The 20600-nt window shown below is 42.8% G+C and overlaps 2 protein-coding genes across 7 annotated transcripts in view; one reads left to right on the top strand and one right to left on the bottom strand.

Annotated features, from left to right (window-relative positions):
- LOC139917235 (large ribosomal subunit protein P2-like) overlaps nucleotides 1–20600 on the top strand; it is an 87997-nt gene that overhangs the window by 9461 nt on the left and 57936 nt on the right. The gene's annotated exons all lie outside the window — the stretch shown is intronic.
- Nucleotides 411–3697, bottom strand: LOC139917242 (uncharacterized). Of its 3 annotated transcripts, none has more exons than XM_078288387.1 (6): nucleotides 3649–3697; nucleotides 3383–3414; nucleotides 2274–2496; nucleotides 1989–2107; nucleotides 1581–1737; nucleotides 411–1265 (listed from the first exon to the last, which is right to left on the bottom strand). In XM_078288387.1, the coding sequence occupies exons 2-6, from the start codon at nucleotides 3401–3403 to the stop codon at nucleotides 958–960; spliced, it is 828 nt and encodes a 275-aa protein (XP_078144513.1). In that variant the 5' UTR covers nucleotides 3404–3414; nucleotides 3649–3697; the 3' UTR covers nucleotides 411–957. The 3 variants fall into 3 exon arrangements, with proteins under 3 accessions (XP_078144513.1, XP_078144514.1, XP_071762434.2); XM_078288388.1 differs by lacking the exon at nucleotides 3649–3697 and adding an exon at nucleotides 3619–3636; XM_071906333.2 differs by lacking the exon at nucleotides 3649–3697 and having other exon boundaries at nucleotides 3383–3488.

The following is a 20600-nucleotide window of genomic DNA, read 5'->3' on the forward strand; positions in this document are numbered from 1 at the left end:
GTGTGTGTGTGTGTGTACGCGCGCGTGTGTTCAGTTGCTCTGTGTGTTGAGGGGATTTTTTAGATGTTACTGATTAACAGGACTGTTTTAGTGACGGTTTTTCAATGCATGTTACTTTGCATACAACCTTGGCCTTGGGTGTGTGTGAGAGTGTGTGTGTGTGTGTGTTTTATTTGGTAAGCACATCTTTGTTAAGTACGCTTTTGCTCAGCTAATAGCTATCTTGATATTAATATACACACAGAAAAACATCACAGCCAGACAAATAAAAAGTTTTAGACAGAAACATTTCGGATATATTGAAAATAATTTCAGATTTATTAAATCTTAAAAAAATACATTTTGACACCAACAGATCATTTTTCCACAACTTGATTTTGTAAAAAAAATAAAAATAAAAGTAGAAATATCTGCAATACAGGAGCACAAAAACACAATGTTGTTTGTAGAAATCAGTATATTTCAAAGATGATTTAAATTCTACTTATGAAGTAGATTATGTGACAACCTCTTAGATTTACATAATAATGTTTAAAGCCAGTTGACTTTTCACACCTTTGCCTATTACCTATCCCTGTAAGATCGCAAATGTAAAAAAAAGAAAACAGCTCCTTGCATCAAAAACCCCTTAAGAGTTTACCTCTTCACATCAGTATCATTATTTCCAATGTGTCCCTCCTCTCAATCCCAATAGGGTCCTGTATTTAAGCTGCGACCTACAGTGATTTGTAGTGTCTCTACTGGCTTTTCAAATACTCAGTATTCATTTGTGTTTCAAGGTGCCGTAGAAGTAGAATCAGCAGAAGGGACATTAACAGGGAATCCGTGGAGATTTTCCCTGATTGGCTGAAGCTACAAGTAGCTCAGTCAGAGTATCCATTCTACTTATTCTAGTTCTATGCTTTACCTCCCACCCTGACATGTTTTCCAGTGGTGTGTCCCCCCCCCCTCCGCTTCCTACGCAGTGTGCGAGTCTCCCTGTAGGCCTCTCAGCGTCTTCTCATTGAACTGGTAGGTGAGCTTCCTCTTCACCTTGTAGATCTCCCCGGTGCGGGAGTAATTCCTCAGCGCCCGTGCCATCTTCTGGTAGGTCATGGTCTTGCGGTTGCCCTTGCGTCGGCCCCACAGCTGCGCCAGGCGCTCCTTGTTCTGGGAGGAGAACTGGAAGGTGCCAGAGGACGACTGGACCCACCAGATGCAGCTCCGCATGGACGGAGTCTGGAGCATCTCAAACAGGAACTGGAACAACCGCTCCTTCCTCTTTCCTGCCCAGGAGGAAGGGGACGGTAAATACAACGAGGAGGAGACAATGATTTATGTATGTGTGTGTGTGTGTGCATAAGTGTAGTGTGTATGTGTGTGTGTATGAACATGCTGTTCTGTTTTCCCCACAGCAAACATACAAGGCATTACACTAAATACGTAGAGGGTGGGTGTGTCTGGATGTGTAGGAGTTTTGGAATGTGGAGTGTTTTAGTGTTTGGCAGCACATGTAAAGGTGTGTGTGTGTGTGTGTGTGTGTGTGTGTGTGTGTGTGTGTCTGCGTGTGTGTGTGTGTGTGTGTGTGTGTGTGTGTGTACCTGAGAGGGGTGCAAGGGGCAGGGAGTCACTGTTCTTCCTGCCGCCCCTCTCAGAGGGCGGTGATGGAGGATAGGGGTATTCCTGGTACTGGGAGCTGCTGGACTGGGAGTCTGAGTCGCTGCATGCAGTCACCTTATAGGAATACACACTGTGGTCCTGAAACACACACACATACAAAAACACCTCAGAAATGTACAGGTGTAATCACTCTCAAAAATCTCGTGAAGTGACTCAGATTTGTTGTGTGAGACCAACAGACTCAATTCAGCTTCAAAATGCTGAAATGTGTTCTGCAAGAATACACATTTAGTGTGTTTGCAACCAAAAGTGGTATGTTTTCTAGTATTCAGTTATACAGGAGGTAATGCATTTGTAATAAACTCCATGGTTGAGGCCCGTGAACTCACCCATTGGTTGTCATGGGGACTAGGCCAGGCTGGAGGTGGGGCTTGCTCCTCATATTCCTCGCTTGGAGTGTGAGAGCCATAGTGCCATTCATATGCATGCTGACCTGACCAGCTATTCTCTATGGAGGAAAAAACATAAAACTTACAGTCTGTACAGTCAGAGGCACGCAAACAGACGCAGATTCAGACAGACAGACACACACTTACACACACACACACACACACCGCTACCTACATCACCAACATCATCATCATTATTATCATGATCACCATCCTCACTCTGACCTATGATCCTGGTGTCCTGGTGGGAGTGTGTGTGCGCGGGCTGCGCCATGCCGGTCGGCGGGGTGGCAGGCGTGTGCACAGGCTGGATCTCCAGCGAGTGCTCCTGCAGGTACTCCTCGATGACCTCCAGGTCCACCTCGGCGCAGGAGGCGCCGGCGGCGGTGGCCACTCCGCTCCAGGCCGCCCGCCCTCCGCTCAGCCCGATCTCTGGCACGTAGGCCATCTGACAGAGACAGGACAGGACAGGACAGGGGCTTACAGAAACAGCAAACACTCAGGTGTTTACATGAGTGTGTTGCGTGATACTGTCAGAGAGAAAACACTTTGCATGATGGGTGGCATTTATCTCATGTCAGTCTCAGCCTGGGGCGCTGTTATCATCAGACCTAACACCCGCTGTTTGTTGCGTGAGAACCTGCTGCTTGTGCATCCTGCATTGTACTGTGCTGTATTGTTTGGTCGAGCTGCACGCCAGCATTGTGGTACATTGTACAGCCAATCATCCTGTGATGTAAAGATTAGGGATGCACTCATTCATCAATTTTAAATGAGTTGTGAATCATCCATGGATCATCCCTTTTCTACAAAACATTAAACAGCAGATCCCATTTTTGTAATACAATGAATTTAACACTTTTCATCCTGATATCTTAACGTTCTCTTTCCATGTACTTCTGCTGAACTCAAGAACAACAAGCAGTAATCCCATTTACATTATACAGCAGTGAACCGCATACCATTTGACCTGATCCTGGGTGCCTCTTGTTTGGACTCTAGCCAGGCACCTACACTGTGACCATAGAGTGTGTATTTTACTTTGACTGGCAAATTTATGCAAGTGTTTGTCGCTCTCACCATCCAGGTAACAGTGCTGTATTGCTCGGCTGCTTCTTAAAACGTAAAACTTGTTGCCTTCACCCCCTGAACCCAGTTACAGTTAACATGGTGAGGCATGAGCATTTAACTGCAGTTGTATTTATAATTTGAATCAGTAATAGTGTAATCACACGAATACACACGCCTATAAACTTGAACTTTTCTTTGCCATTCATGGGCTGACTGGAAAAAACCAAACAAGCGAAGTAATAAAAACAAAATAACACACTCACCGTCTCCAATGCTGCCAACATGCTTAAAGTATCTGGAAATAGAAAACACCCTCATGAAACAACAGCAGCATAGCACGAAACACACAACGTGAACTAGAGAAGTGAAAGTAGGTCAGTTTTTCTGTCATAAGATCGCAATCATCATCACACACACATACTTCTCTAACTCGTGAAAGAGTGACAAAATGTCCTACGGCATCAAAAGACTGTAAATAAGAGAATTATGGTTGTCATACGTGAAGTGAGGCAGAGGGAGACAGCTGTACCTGTGCTGCTGTGTGTAGGCACAGTGAAGTAGTATCCTCAGGCGGTCGCTAGTATCCTTCACAGAGTTAAGGGTGGAGACATGAAAATGCGAGCGCTCACCTGTATGATGCTCCACCTAGATTTGTCACCCCTCTTATACTCTCTGTGCCGATGTTTTTACTGCCCCCCCCCCCCCCCCCCCCCCCTCTCTCTCTCTCTCTGGCCAAGCCCCTTATCAGTACATTTAATTTCTCACCATCAAACCAGGTGAGTGGTGTTAAAGTGGGTGTAGCTTATTGAACAAATGGGGAGGAGGGTGGATGGGGGGGGGGGGGGGGGGGGGGGGGGGGGGGCAATTCTGCTGCTCTATTGTTTGTTAATATCTTGTGGTCTATCATTTTTATGTATTAATTTTACATACATTATATTTTATAACGGAGAACTATGTAAACTCTGTTGCTTTATCTGTCTGTCTGTCTGTTTCTCTCTGTAAACACACACACACACACCTGTTTAATGACAGGCTCTGTTGCAAAAAGGGCGAGTCTCAGTGTACTTGTTCAAATCTGATTGATTATTTTCTTGGTAGATTCTTTGCCTCTTTCATTCAACAGTTGAAGGTTGAGTGGATGTTTTCAGCGTGTCAGGTTTCATTTTATGGTTTCAAAAGCTGCGGTGTATCTGTGGTTTCTTATCATTTACAGGAGCATCATAGAGGATAATAATGCGGCTTTACATTTTCCTAAGTGAATTCAGCTATCTCCGCCACATGCGCTGTGCACATGCACGCACATACTGTATTAATTTTACAGGTTTAGCAAGGCGGTGAGAGAAGCTAAACGACTGTACTCTCAGAAACTCCAACACCAGTTCTCAGCCAACGACTCTGCTTCTGTCTGGAAAGCGCTCAGACAGATCCCCAACTACAAACCTAGAGCCCCCCACTCTGCTAACGACTTGCGCCTGGCCAACAACTTGAATGAGTTTTACTGCCGCTTTGAAAGACAATGGGACAGTCCTGACACCTCTCCACAGCTGCCCACCTCAGTGCCCCCCTCCGCCCCTACCACAGTGACGACTGTGGCTGTATCAGGCTTGTCAAGAGACAGAACCCCCCGCAAAAAAACTGAGTTAGCAGTTTCACATCTCCTGTGATTCCCTGCCTCGGCTGCTTAGCTCATCACGCACGAAGCAGCACGAAAACCCTTCACCACACATGGGGAATGTCTGGAACAACGGCCAGCCGACACTTTTTCAGTTTTTCCCTGGTACAATTTTATGATAATATATTGGTGTGTAATATCTGAAAATATGACTTACTTATAAATATAAATGTGTTTGTTTTTATTTATACTGTATTCAATAAGGAAATGTTCCGCAAGATCGAATGGCCTTGACCCCTCCTGCACCAGTTATGACAGTTAGACCAATTTTTCTGCCATACTGACAGCATTACAGCGGCCTATTCATCATCAACTCTGTTTGGAAAGCCAAGGTCACTTATCTGACTCCCAGATAATCATTCTAGAATAGTGTTCTGGGGAATGGCTTATCAATTTAAAGTACTCTACTGTTCTGTATAATGCGCCCAGTCTTTAGGAAGCTTTTAATATTGGGGTACATTATAATTCTCAGTTATAGGGTACATAATAGTCAAATGGAAGAAGTTTGTCTCGTTATGTTAACCAGTAAGACTTGCTGACTAGCTGGGAAAACCAAGATAGGTGAAATGTTCAAAAACGTGCTCTCCCCTCCCTCAGCAACATTTTCAGTTTCCTTTACAGAAATCACTGAATCTCACGCTGCTCCAGTGGAGCTCAAAAGACAAGTCTGAGGTTGTACAGCAGGTCCCAAGTGTGAACATCTTTTTAATCAACTTTTTTAATTAACTTACTTAAAATGAGGGCTGCTACATAAAAATAAGGTATCAACATGCACCCATCTTGACCTGACTTCATAAAACGTAAAAGGGAAAGCAAATGAACAACAAGCATTGCATCATATTATGTAATTCACAGCAGTTCGCTTTCGTTGCGCACTAACGTGTAGCTTGCGAGTGTGTGTGTTCGTGCTTGTTCCTGTTGCGTGTGTGTTGTTAGTTCAGGCGTAGATTCCAGACCTGGCCGTGTGGCATGTGTCTTTTTGTGTCAGGGTGTGTGTTTAGCTGGCAGGGATTCCCCCACTCCTTTCTTAGTCTGAGACACACAGACTCAAATAGTGAAGTAGCAGAGATAATGCTTCATATCCATCCATCCAATGCAATGTCCATGCTGAATAAATTTGGTATAAACAGATATTTTATGATTATGATTATGATTATGATTATGATTATGATTATGATTATGATTCTTATTATTATTAGTAGTAGTAGTACTTGTAGTAGTAGTAGTATTGTTGTTGTTGTTTTTGCATTAATTAATGTTAATGCATGCTGGGACCCTGAATAGGAATAAGTAAAGACAATGAATGAACATCATGACCAGGGACAAGAGTTGCAAATATGCCAGCTGGTTAATACTGGTGCGTGTAAATGTTGACTTATAGACATTCAACCTGAAGAAATAAAGTTAGACAAAATAAACAAATGAAAATAATCTGCACTGACCCATAAAATGTCAACACTATTAGAAACTGCGTTTTGATACAGGCATTTACAGCCTGATAAGCAGCTGTCAAGATAAATGAGTATCCTACAGCCAGCAGCCTGTGACCTCACTGATGTGTGAAACACAGCCTACGTGATGGGAGAGACAGAGGGTATTTACATGCTGCGTTTTATTCCAGGGTTATCATCTCAAGCTTATCCACACTGATAAACATTTGAATGGTGCTTACTGGAATCACATCACCAACTTTACGACTTGACTTGGGTTTAGTATGGAAATTCATCACGGTGAAATATTACCACTGGCCCGTAAATTGTAAACCTATCAGAGGACACGCAAATATATTATAGGGATCGGGAAGGTCATATCGGGAAGGTCATTAGGTGAAAGTGAATTAGCAATTCCTCGATGGGCTTCCAGCTCAAGAAACCCAAACTACTGTTTTATTAACAATTTGAAATTAATATTGTGCTCCCTATATTGAAATGCATCAACTGAGTATAACTTTCTGCCTATAAGGATGTGTGCATGTGTATGCAGGCCTATGTGTGTGTGTGTGTGTGTGTGTGTGTGTGTCCACTCATACATGATTGTGTGTGAAACTCCCGGGGAATTGATTTTCTCACAAACAGCATGGCAGCTGAGCCAATAGTGCCAGTGATTTTCCCCAGTCAGGTAGGCTGACCATCTGGAATATGCTGTCTTTATGAACCTCGCCCTCTCTTTCCCTTTCTCTCTCTCACACACACACGCACACACACACACACACACACACACACGCACACACACACACATATATGCACACACACACACAGACACTCAAGCACTTTGTTACTGCTTCCCTTAAAGATTTGTACACACTCATCACACAGCGCAGTCTTATTTCCTCTGTATACACGCTAGCACTCGTGTAAATATAAACACACGCACACCCACGCACACATGCATGTACACACACACGCACACACACACACACACACGCACATACAAACACCCACACATCCTCTTCATTGATTAATTATGTGACATTCAAATATTCTGCTTCTTGTGTACGACAATTCTGAACATGAAGTCATTGGTTCTCATCAGTAGTTTGTTTGTTTGTTTGACTTAACGGTGTGTTACTGTGGTTTTAAGAATAAAGTCAGTAGCAGTGGGGAAACCTGTTCAGCAAGGGAGAGGAATAACTTCCCTGAAATATCAGGAGAATTTCCCGTACCTGATGCACATGATGTCATACACTTTTGTTCAACCCACAGTTTGCTAATTGCAAATGCATTCAACACACACACACACACACACACACACACACACACACACAGGCACGCACACACACACACACACACACACACACACACACACACATTCCTGAACACTTACATGCACACACATAACAAATCATGATGTAATAGGCCAATCATAACCTTTATAGTGTGTTAAGATCTTCACAACCATTTAACATATGCATTATACATTGTGAGAGGTAGGATCTAATTTCACTATCCCTCCACCCCTCGGAGCACAGACATCTATGTGTTGTGATAGCAGTATGCTTTCTTATCTGATCAGCTATAAACTTAACCATCATATTTCTCTTTTATAATCCATCTCTGTAAGCCAAAAACATTTACTATCCACCACAGCCAAAGCCACATTTTTGGTTGTTTTATTGAAATTGGCTCCATGCCAAATAAACTGCGCTGTGGGCATAACAGCCTCCAGACACACACACACGCACACTGTGTATTGAACCTTCAGGCATCTCTTTTTGGCAATTTGCCTAAGGAGCTTGGGCAAAATCATCTTTCAAATCACGTCTCAAAACATATTTTTGTACAGACACTCTAATGTCTTGGAGGTTTTTACCTATTCTATTCTCGTCCATATGGTAAAGTACCTCACACATGCACTTGTCAACCTTGACCCCTCAACTTGGACTTCAACATGGACCCATAAACTTAGGGGAAATCAGTACATCTTGGCAACCATCAATAAAAATAAAAATAAAAATAAAAATAAAAATAAAAATAAAAATAAAAATAAAAATAAAAATAAAAATATATTAGTGGGGTCCAGGCCCAGAACATTTTGGTGAAAGTTCTGCAGCTGCAGGTGAAACAGTGTCTGACATATTGCCATTTGAAAAATTGCAAATTTTATGGTTAACTTGTAGAGCACAACCAAATGTGGTCTCACACATTTTTATTCACTTCGCAAACATTTAGATGAAGTTTTGGTTGCTCAAACATTTAGACGTTAAAGAATTACGTATCCCTTCCATCTTGTCATGTTATTGCCGTCAACTTCTTTTCACGTCACGGCCAAACAGTTAGAAGTAGGCCTATCAAAAGTCAGCGATACAAAGATGACGCAGGCAGTTGAAATATGCTGTGCGTAAAATTTGGTGTCGATTGAGGCAAATTCGTAGAAATATAAAATAGGTGTAACTGCAAGGTCGGCCTGATGGTGGCGCTATGGAGCGTGACACACTTCTGGGCCCATTCCAAATATGTATCTGAAGTTTGGTTGCTCTAGCATCAAGCGTTTAGGAATTGTGCCTCACCTTTTTGTAATTCAATAAGTAAATTGTAACAAAAACAATAGCTTGGACCCATAACAATAACAGCGGTAGCAGTAGTAGCATGCTGTCCAAGCACACATCAGCCGTACAATCTAAAACAAGGTATACACCAATGATTTGCTGTCACTGAGGACTATATAAATAGACTTGATAAACATGTTTGGAAAAACCCTCAGTGTTAGAGAGAAATGGGCGACAGTTAAGATTCCTATAACTCAGCTTGCACCTGGAGGATCCATGCAAGGTGAGGCCAGCGACACATCACACCCGTACAGAGAGAGAGAGAGAGAGAGAGAGAGAGAGAGAGAGAGAGAGAGAGAGAGACAGGTGAAACGTGATACACAGCTCTGTCGCTTTACCTGGGCAACCTGGAATCACACCAAATCTGATTTATGTTCTCGGAACTGCCCCAAGCCTTGCAAACCTTGTCATCCCTCATATTTAAGAACGAGTGGGGAAGTCTGAGCTAAATATAACTGTCTAGGTCTAAATATAAACTCTCAGTAATATTGAGGTTTACACTCTGACTGAAAAGCACTGCCGTGGGTGAAGTAAATGTTGTCACGTGGAGGTAAAAGGAAAACAAATGCAGTAACCTCACAAATAAAAGATCACTATATCTCTCCTCCTACTATTACTACTATTACCATTGGATTGATCTGGAAGTGAATGTGCTGCACTCTTATGGCGCTTGCTCTTTTTTTTGTTGCATTAATTATTCTATTCTAATTAATCTCTTGACAGAAATGGGTGTGCGATATTTGAATATCTACAAACCAGGCACCATTGTTCATTGTCATTCTTTGTAATCACTGTCAGCGTTAATTCAGTTTGCATATTTATCAGTGTAACCGAGTCTCTGTGTGTGTGAGTGTGTGTGTGTGTGTGTGTGAGAGAGAGAGGGAGAGAGAGAGATGCAGAGAGACCTGTGGTTCTTGGGGAAGAGTGTTACTTGCTGCCAGGTTTCATTGTGTTACAATCTCAGGGATGAAAATCAGCTGCTAAATTGTTTATGATTCATTACATATGAATCTATATGTAATGAATCCCATATAATCCCATATCATATGGGAAAAAATATGATTCCTATTAGTTCCTATTACTGAATTTGCCTATTTTTTAATGTACCAAAATAATCTATATTGACTACTTGATTCATGCCAATAAAGCTTTCTCTGAATCTGAGAGAGAGAGAGAGAGAGAGAGAGAGAGAGAGAGAGAGAGAGAGAGAGAGAGAGAGAGAGAGAGAGAGAGAGAGATTCGGTCTGTTGACTGTATTGTGTTTGAGTCACTTGTGATGGATAACGGTCACAGAATGGCTACTGAATTGGGAAACTGCCTTGTGTGCACACACAGACACACACACTCTCTCTCTCACACACACACACACACACACACACACACACACTGGTGACCATTAGTGTTTGAGGTCTTGAAACACTTTAAAGAGGTTGTGTAGTAGGCTTATCAGCACGTGACCGCACAAAGTCATCAGTTGTTGTCGTGTAAGAGGCCGTGTGTGTGTGTTTGTGTGTGTGTGTGTGTGTGTGTGTGTATGTGTTTGTGTGTGTGTCCAGGTGTAGTGGGTTTACAGTTACAGCCGAGCCCCTTGGATTAGTAAAATGCTCTCCATACGCAAATCACCTGCACACATGAAGGTTACCGGGAATTCCCCTAACGCCCAGACAAAAAGGTGTGTGTGTGTATGTGTGTGTGTGTGTGTGTGTGTGTCTCAAGTGATAAAGTGATAAAGCCACAACCCCCCATAAACAAATACACTGGAATTAATGGATTGGGACAGTTTTCTTTTTTTACTAGAGCCGCTCCGCTCTCTCTTGGTCAACAAAATATTCAAAACGACTTGGAAAAATCATTTAATATTTAAATATCCAGCAGCCAGTATCACTCTCTTATTGATTTGTAATTTAAATGAAATTGAATTCAATTAAATTAAGATATGGGGGGCAAACCCATATGTTTCTTACATGTGTACATACAGTATAACTCCAGGTAAATCTGCCAATGTATCATTTTTGCGTAGGACTGATCGAACCTAATTGGGTTGGGTAAATTTTAATTATTCATGAGGAGCAACAGTTTTTCGAATTCTGTTTGATGTTCACAACCATGGGCAGGGTGTGATGCGGGCCAGGTGAGTCAGTCCTGCACTGAACCGCCTCACAAACAGCGGCAGGTAAACAGGCAGTTGGATATGACATGCTGCGTCTATTGGCATGAGTGTAGCAGAGACAGAGACTGGCAGTGTGTATGCAAAACCTGAGGTCGACCCCCATCATCATCACCGCCACCATCACCTCCACTCTCCCCCTCACACACACATCTCTCTTTCTCTCTCTCTCTCTCTCTCTGTTCCTCTCTCTCCACCATACACACACATAAAGGCATCCTATAGCACATCAGGGTTTGGTGAGTTGCTTTATGTCTATAAATACTGTATATATTTTTAATTTTGGTTTCATTTTCAAGCTTTTCTTTTTCAATTTTTCTATCATCGCTTCAGTTTTATTATTCTTATGTATTTACGTGTTGCTGTTTATTTATTTTTAGCAGTGATTTGTTGTTTTTTTGTATATTTTCTACAATTCCGTTTTTTGTTTTTTTTAATTTATTGCTCATTTATGATGCTTTTCATCCTTATTTTAATCTTAATTTTAGCTAATCTTGCTGCATACACATAAATGCATGCACACCCACACACACATACACACACACAGACTCTTATGGTGATTTTGCAGAGCGACGGTCAAATGGTCTTGTTGCAGGACCATAACATTCGTTGCTCTCATCCCATCTTGAGTTAATATGGGAATGCTGCAGATAAGAAATGGGATTGGGAACTGGTGAGGCTTCGCATTCCCACGGAAGACTGCTCCTGTCCTCGAGTAGGCAGCCGTACAATCCCTGGTCTCAATAAACACTCATAAAGCACACAGACACACACACACACACACACCCGCACAGGCACAGGCGAACACACACACACACATACAAAAACACACTGGCCTTATCAGAACAGCATATACTGTAAACCCGAGTGTGAAGACTTTACATAAATCATCTGTTTTCACAATGAGATAAGGATACAGAGATGGAGTGAGAGAGGGAGTGAGAGAGAGAGAGAGAGAGAGAGAGAGAGAGAGAGAGAGAGAAAGTAGAATGCAACTTCTACTGAGCTCTGATGTTAAAAAAAAATCTCCGTGAGATTTTCCATCCAGAGTCCAAAGAACACAATAAAGGGCCTCAGGGTCTTTGATGAGCTATTTTGAAGCCAGTCCCTGCTGCACAGAGGAAAGCCCGCTGCAACCACACTCAGCAAAGCCACGCATTTTTGTCTGTAAGCACAGCTTGACCTGATCATGCTGTATTCTCCTGTTGGAGGCCCACACCTCCACTCCACAGCTGTTGTGAAGAAGGGAGGGTAGAAGAAAACAATGGCTTTCTTTTCTATCAGCCTCCCACATCTGAACCAGTCACCTCATTAGCAACAAGCTCACACGTAGCATCTGTCTGTTGTCTTGCTTTAGACGGATTACGGACCTTTCAGAAGTGTGTTGATGCTTCATTTCCTTATGCTGTTTTACATTATGGAGCAAAATGTTTTGCTGTCCTGTGCCAGGCTCGAGTTTCTGAGCTACCCCAACCTGGAAAAAACAATCGCTTACATGAGCTATACCTGAATGAAATGGATGATGTGAAAAATAAATGTTTACTTCAACATTACCTGTGGTTAATTTGGTCGTTGTTTAGACCTATACCTGAAAATGTATTATGAAAAACAGCCTAATTAGGTCTACTTGAATGGGTGATAGATGACATAAAGCCACGCAACTTTAAGATGGCAAGCTCTTCTTTTAGAGGATAGGTGTGTGTGACTAGTCTAAAGCCTATAAAAGGTATATTTTAAATATCTTATTGCAGTTCTGAAAAACTCTTATGACCACAGAATAGGATTATGTTGAACAGTAAAAAGAAAAATCTGAATTTTTTCTTATTCATTAAAAAACAAACAAAAAAACAAGTTGCCCAAAAACATTCAGAAAATTCATGGTTGTGCTTTGTTTTATTCTGCAAAGGAGAATCTTAAGACTTTTCGGTCCTGCTCTGTTACATCATTCTGAGGACAAAATGCACAAAATGCACTTATTGTAAGTCACTTTAGACAAAAGCGTCTGCTAAATGACATAATATAATGTAATGTAATGAGCGAGTAGGCCTATATATTTTGGAAGGCTAAGAATAAAAGAAACTGCAGTCAAACAAATGAGCACAGTGATGCAGGCCTGCACTTTTCTGCTGGAGTAGACAACAAGCACATTGTCACACATTGCTAAGTCTGGGAGAAACAAACACCAAACACAAATTACTTAACTAAAAAAGAAGAGAAAAGAAAAAATACCCTAGCTGATCTTAGAAAGGGAAGCTTTCATCAAGCTTTCATCAGAAAAGGAAAGAGGAATCCCAGAAATGACAATATTGTACCAGATATTGCATCCATGGAAACTACATTAAATTGTACATACTGTCCTGGGTTTTTTCCACTGTGCTTTCTGCACCTTCAGGGGTGTCCACTAGAGTCAGGATAAGTCTGTCAGCATGTGTGCGCTACACTTTACCGTTACCCTGACGGCTCTGTGAGGGGCTGGGATGTTACGGCAGGGGAAAGCCTTCCTCTTTCCATTATATAGAAATAGACAGCGTCATTGTGTTTGCGAATGGCGGATATTTATCACTTCTCCTTCTCCCACATCCTCAGTGGCCAGAGGGCGGCTAGAATGAATGTCTGAACCGTCGTCCTGACAAGTTCATGGGACTGTGGTTAAGAGTGGCTTCCTGTGGTGATGGTTTCCATACCGAAAGTATACAGTAACACAGATGCATTGTGACAAAGCTAGAGGAATAATTCATGAATATCCATCTAGAGTTAGAATCAAAATTCAAGAGCCTATAAGTGTTCATACTTCATACAAACGACCTGCGACAGACAGTATTGCTTATTGATTTTTGCCCACTCTTCCTACAGGTGGACTGCAGTGCGATTCGCAAAATGTCTGGAACTTTGAGGAACTTGCACAGCAGATGCTGCAATCTCACAGACTGAAACTTGTTCTGCAGGCCACAGGGTGAGGACACCCAGGGGCTCTCCCACTGCGTAACGGATCAACTTCTGTGTGTGGACACTACAGTTCCAATGAACACAGTTTGTTTTTTTCCAAATAACAAAGCCTGGATAACAATACACATGAAATCCCTCCTCGACAGAAGGTGAGGACTTTCAGGGTTTGGGGGCGGGGGGGAGAACTCTGGCCAGAGGAAAATTACAGCTGGAAAGAACAGCTACCAGTAGAGGACTGAAAACAAACTGCGGCAAAACAGTGTGAAGGAGGTGTGGAGTGGAATGAGTGGGATCTCTGGCTGTAAGCAGCTGGGACAAGGTGGAGGGGAACCCACCCAGCTCACTGGGTCGGACTAATAAAACCCCATTGACCACCACCCACCCGCCCCACCCGCCCCACACTCACACTGCTCACCTCTTCTACTCTTTTACCTACAGTATAACAATATGGTTGATTACACCACATGCCCCCCCCCACCCCCAACATGGAGCGTCTTGGGTGCTCTGTTGTGCCTTCAGCCATCAGACTGTACCTTGCTTCCTAAGTAGCCTCAGCCTGAGCCAATCAGGACAGAGCTGAAGCAGCGCGCCTGCACTGCACTGTCTACAATGAACTATCAAATTGCTTTGCATATTTAGTTTAGTTTGACAAATACAAATGCAGAGGAAGCCTGAATATAACTACAGAACACAATAAATAACTCTTGCAATACTTGACTTCAGCTTTACCATACATACATACATACATCATACATTGTGATTACTCAAGAGCCCTGTCTAATAGCCATTGTCTGACCTCTAGTCCTATGCTCTGGACTAACTCATATAGTTTTTGTTTGCACAATTTCTAGTTCATATTTCTGTACATTCTCTGCATGCAAGGACATATTGTATCTCTGAACACTTTTTCTATACATCTGCTACCTCCATAAATGTTTCCTGATTAATTTTTGTGAAAACAAGCACATTTTTCCACACTATATGCTGTAATGTCATGTATTTTTTTTTCTTCATATTCTTAATTCGTAATTTGTTATATTGCATGTTTTTTCACTTATTTCCATATTATATGTATTTTATTTCTCTCGGTAAGTTATATTGCTACTACTGTTGCTATTTTGCACACCCTCACAATGCTGTATCCATACTTTATTCATAGGCTACTTTTCATTCTACTTAACATCTTCTAGTGTTAAAATTGTAAGCTCTGTGTTTATAAAAACACCATTTGCTATTTGTAGTGTCCTGTAACTATTTGCTGCTCAAGTTTCATTTCATCTAATCTCATCTCATCTCATCTTAAAATTAAGGATCTACTGAAGTGCAGACTGCACACCGCAATGGAATGCTTCCTCTTTTGAGAGGCTCAATCATAGGAATTAAAATTTTCCTCTATTTATACACATATGTGATCATATGGTGTTTACTGGAAACATTGTTAAAATTTGTGTGCATGATTAAATTTAAAGTACATTTAAAAAAAAACAAAAAAACATCCTTTTTTACAGGCCGTTTCAGACTTCAGTTATGTGCATCGCAACTGGACTTGGTCTTGATTGGAAATACTCTTTTAACTAAACTACATTTATTTGCAAAACATCATGAAGAACACTTTTATACCCTGAGCCATTGTATATTTGAAACCCAAATCATGAAAACTGCATGTAATGGGAGCTTTAACATCACAGGTTTCAGATGTTACAGTGAGACAAGGAGGGTTGTCGCCATCCAGTGGTCGTTTTGTCCCTGACCCCGCCAAAGTGATGCTGTTCTGACTTTGGCCAGAAGATGGGGCTATTTCACAGGCTATTTAGAAAATCAACTCTGTGGATCCCATAAAGAGCAGGTCATACTATATAATGGTATGATTTAATAAGATTATTGTAATCAAGCTTTCAGTGATGACAAGTTTCACACTTCCTATAGGTGCCTAAATTTTGTTTTAGTGACTGTAATCTTTCAGCCACTCCTGTGTACGTTTCAGATGACTGGAATTCTTTGAGGCTCCTCTGCAACCTGCAATAAAGCTCCTCTCTTCCTCTCTCATCGCATTGTGTTGAGTCTCCTTCCAATCCTATCTCGGTTCTGCTTGGCTGGGACTCTATGGAGACAGTCCAATACTTTCAGTCACTGTTAACATTCCACATCAGTCTCCCTCCACACTAACATGGCTGATACAATCATGCAGAACTGGGTATGACTACAAAGACAATGCAAACATTCATCACTCACACACATGCATGCACACATGAGGGCATGCACATATGCACACACACACGTACACACACAGGTACACACACACACACACACACACACACACACACACTTCTTTCACACATTCAGAGGCATGATTAGGCAGTTTGACAACCCTTCCCACAGTAATCACTACTTTGTTTCTAGGCCAATCAACTTTTTATAGACTTCATTTACAGGTGTCTATAATCCTCTGTACTTCTATAAAGGCACATAGACAAACACATACAAACACACACGCACACATACACACAAGCACACACACACACACACACACACACACACACCCTCTGATTGCAGTGCCAGTGGCGTTGCTTAGAATAGCATCAAACAGAGCGGAGCTTCTCTCTCTGTGGCAGTGTACAGGTGCAGACCTGTCTGTGCATTAGACGGCCTATTTCACCATATTAACCCTCGTATATCACACTGTCACTGCAGAGAAAATAAGCAGAATGGAGATCAAAACACAAGGAAGCCTTGTCTTTGTACTATGTGCTTGATCACACAAACCTCAGCATATAGGAAACGTGTATAGGTCTAGTATATAGGTAAAGTGAAAGTAAACCTTTCAGCCAGCAAGAAGTTTACATACACACTGCATTCTGCATACCAGCTCACTTTGCTTAAGCTCATATATGGATGTGTTTTTTTTTGCTGTTATACATTTTCAGTGCAGGTTTGCACAAATGGGCACTTTTTTTGCAAATGTTTACAGATTTTGTAGATTCTTATAATTTGTTATTATGCATGTATATGAATATATGTATTTATTTTTGACTTATTTTATAATGCACAAATTTTACATTTTTAGTAGTTTCATATTGTACATATGTTTACTATGTGTTTTTCCTTTGTCTCAGTAAGTCCTACTGCTACTACAGCTTTTGCACACCCTCATAACGCTGAAATCCATACTGCGGTTTTTTGTTTTAACCCTAACCCTATCATAACTATCCATATAAGTAACAGATATTCCCAGAGTTGGAATGGAAAATGAACTTACACAAACCACAGAAACCGACAGTAAATGGTAAAAGGGCGTATATGCCTCAGTGTGATGGCTAACATTGTTTTAGTCCAGCTATCATATTCAAGGTTATAATAATGGCGTGCCTCAACTCTTAAAAATTCCCCAATAATATCTGAGTATTAATATGCATGGGAATATTAGTTGCAGGTCCTCTGACTCCAGATTCTTAAAAACATAATGATACTCTTGTCATTTGGGGTGACACACGAGAAATACGCCCATGGAAAATATCTGAGAAGCCCAGTTGTACAGTATAAATAAATTACCACTGGCTCTCCAGATTTTCATTTGAAATAGAGCATAAAAATCAGAACGCTGCATCAACAGCCGAGCTGGAGCTGCGTTACAGAATCGGATCCCAAGCGTCAGGCCCTCCAGCTGAGGTGATGAACTAGTCCTCCAGCCTGTGATGGAGTGCCGTGCTGAACTCCGTGACTGTGCTATATCCCCGGAGGCCTACTTCTGCCCCATACAAACACACAGGGAAAGAACCACCCCCCCCCCACCCCCTCCAACCTCCACCCCTCCACCCCTCAGCCCCACCCTTGCATCCTCATCCCCTTACCTCATCCCCCTTCCTCTGTCGCTCCTTTCTTTCATTCATTCCTCTCCTTTGTACTGTGAGATGGAGAGAGGAAGAGAGGGAGAGAGGGGGTGGTGGGCGGAGGGAAGCAGAGGGACCTTTTGTTGGCTTTCAGGTGGTTTCACATGAAAAGCCGGAGAACACACCTAGGTTGCCGCCACTGGCGACCCGCGGCGTCTCACTCGCTTCCGCCGGCTATACCTGAGTTAGCCTCCCATTGCCTCTATGCAGCCCGAGCATGAACAAATATAGACACAGGCACACATGCACGCACACACACGCACACACGTGCACACACACACACACACACACACACACAGATATATGCATACACATACAAACGCACCCACAATCACCACACTCCTGTCTCCCTTTGGTCTGTGGTTTAGATTGGAGAGGTATTTAGGGGAGGGGGGGGGGGGTGCAGGGGTAGGGCGGGGTGCCTCAGTGAGGTAGAGGTTTGGTCGGGGTGGGGGTGGGGGTGAGGGTGGGGCAGGGTGTGGGGGGGTGTGGGTGGGTTTGGTAGGAGACTCCGCGGCTACTTTCTCTGTTCTCTGCCTGAATGGACTCTTCTTGCTGCAAGGAGCTCAGGTAGCCTTGTGTGTGTGTGTGTGTGTGTGTGTGTGTGTGTGCGTGTGTGTGAGCGTGACTGTGTGTAGGGGTGTGTGCATGCTCTATTCCCAGGTAGACCGCATAGTGAGTGCTCTCAAGTTAGTGTCAGGTGTCAGGTAGCTGCTTGTCTTTGTGTCTTCAAGGCTGCCGTTGCTTGGATAGTGTTTACAGCCCAGAGAGCACAGCGGAGAGAGAGGGAGGACGGGGGAGGAGAGAGGAGGGGGCGGCGGCTTTGATCTAGACTGTTTGATAGCGTGTGTGTGTGTGTGTGTGTGTGAGAGAGAGCGAGAGAGAGAGAGAGAGAGAGAGAAAGAGAGAGAGAGACAATATGAGTGCACCTATCCATAGGCATGTACAAATGTGTGCACATATGTGTACAAGAGTGTGTGTGTGTGTGTGTGTGTGTTTTTCAATGCGGGGGCTATTCATTCAACCCTTCAGCTGACTCTGGTGTAGGAATCCGGGCCCTGAAGCTGTATAGCCTATATGAGCAGGTGCTTTAAAGCGACCAGCTCATGCAGAGAGTATGTATGAGCATGAACACACATCCAAACGTTCCCTCCGACACAGCGGTATCCGGTCGTGTGCCATGTAAGAGTCTGCAGGTTTCCATTCCGACCAAACACTACAGCAGCTGATTCCGCTCATTAGCTCCTTCCTCTCTGGTTGAAGGTGTGTGAATCAGTGAAATCAGCTGCTGTAGTGTTTGGTGGGAATGATAACTCACACACTCTTGAACTGGACACCGCTGGCTTAGAGGGGATCCTCCACAGATCTGAGCAGAGCGGGACTCATTTCTAACAGATGGCATCAGGCTCAGCATGTAGAAGGCTGGACACCAAACACTCATTCTGCTGTCTTATAATGTGTTGCCAAGACGGGTGATGTGTGTATGCGTGTGTGTGTCAGAATACCAACAGGTGCAAATTCAGCAAATACTTCTGCGCTTCTAACGAGCGCCTGTGTGTTTGTGTGTGTGTTTGTAATGGAGGCGGAGGAGGATAACAAGGGAGAGAAAGGGCGTGAGACCGATGAGAGGGAGAAGGAGAGACAGAAAGAGAGAGAGAGAGAGAGAGAGTGAGAGAGAGATAGAGAGAGACAGGAGACCAGACATGCCAGGTTTTTACAGTATGTGTGTTTTAGGGCTCCCCCGGGGCCAGACAATTAAACAGCATTTAAAAAGATGACAGAGCTCTGCGCCCAAGGAAGGGAGGGGTGGAAAGCCCAGGGAGTGGAAGAGTTCGCAGGTGTATGATGTGTATTGTATGTGTTTGTGTGTGTGTGTGCGCTGCACTTGGGTGCAGTGGAAGATCGTGCGATCGGACTCCTGTGAGCGTCACTAAGTCTGTATAGGCTACCTAGCTGTCTCTGTGCATTTGAGGTAGAGATTGCTCGTGCAAAGCTTCTGCTCACACACACATATAGCATGACACATCACTTGATAACGCAACATTTGTAAACTGACAATAGACAGAGGGAGCAACAAGAGACATTCCACTGAAAAGGGGAAGACAAGAACAGAGAGGGAGAGAGAGAGAGAGAGAGAGAGAAAGAGAGAGAGACTTGCTATGTGAAGAACGGCTCTGAAAGAGTTTTTGTGGGGCCATAACAAAGACCCCTCAGACAACACAGTGGCGTAGGAATGTTAATTAATTAATGAGAAACGATTCAGCCTACAGAGAATGATGGAGAGAGAGAGAAGAGAGAGAGAGAGAGAGAGAGAGAGAGAGAGACAGACAGAGAGCGGGAGGGGTAGAATTACTAAAACTGGGTGCAAAGGCATTTAACTGTTTTGTTCAAATTGTTGTTGTTGTTGCACACTTGCTCTAGGTCCAACACTTGCACATTATTGATTTTTCAAGCCATTCAAAATGTAATAATAAGTAATTGTTTTTGCATGTGTATATAACCTCATCACCTATCATCGCTGTCGGGTGAAAACCGCATATTTCCCAAATAAAAGAAAATCAGCCTTGTGTTCAGTTTGACCACCATGCATTTTTGAGTTTATCCAACGGGCTTTGAAAAGGATCCATGAGCCCAAGGAGTTGCAGCATTTTCTCAACCCACAGAGGACCGTGTAATCCTTCAAACAAAGTTAAAACATGAAAATCTGCCAACATAATCACTCTCAAATGTATTGTGATCATCCATCTGTACGATGTTTTGTAGC

This window comes from Centroberyx gerrardi, chromosome 14 (assembly GCF_048128805.1).
Source record: "Centroberyx gerrardi isolate f3 chromosome 14, fCenGer3.hap1.cur.20231027, whole genome shotgun sequence".
Classification (NCBI taxonomy): Eukaryota; Metazoa; Chordata; class Actinopteri; order Beryciformes; family Berycidae; genus Centroberyx; species Centroberyx gerrardi.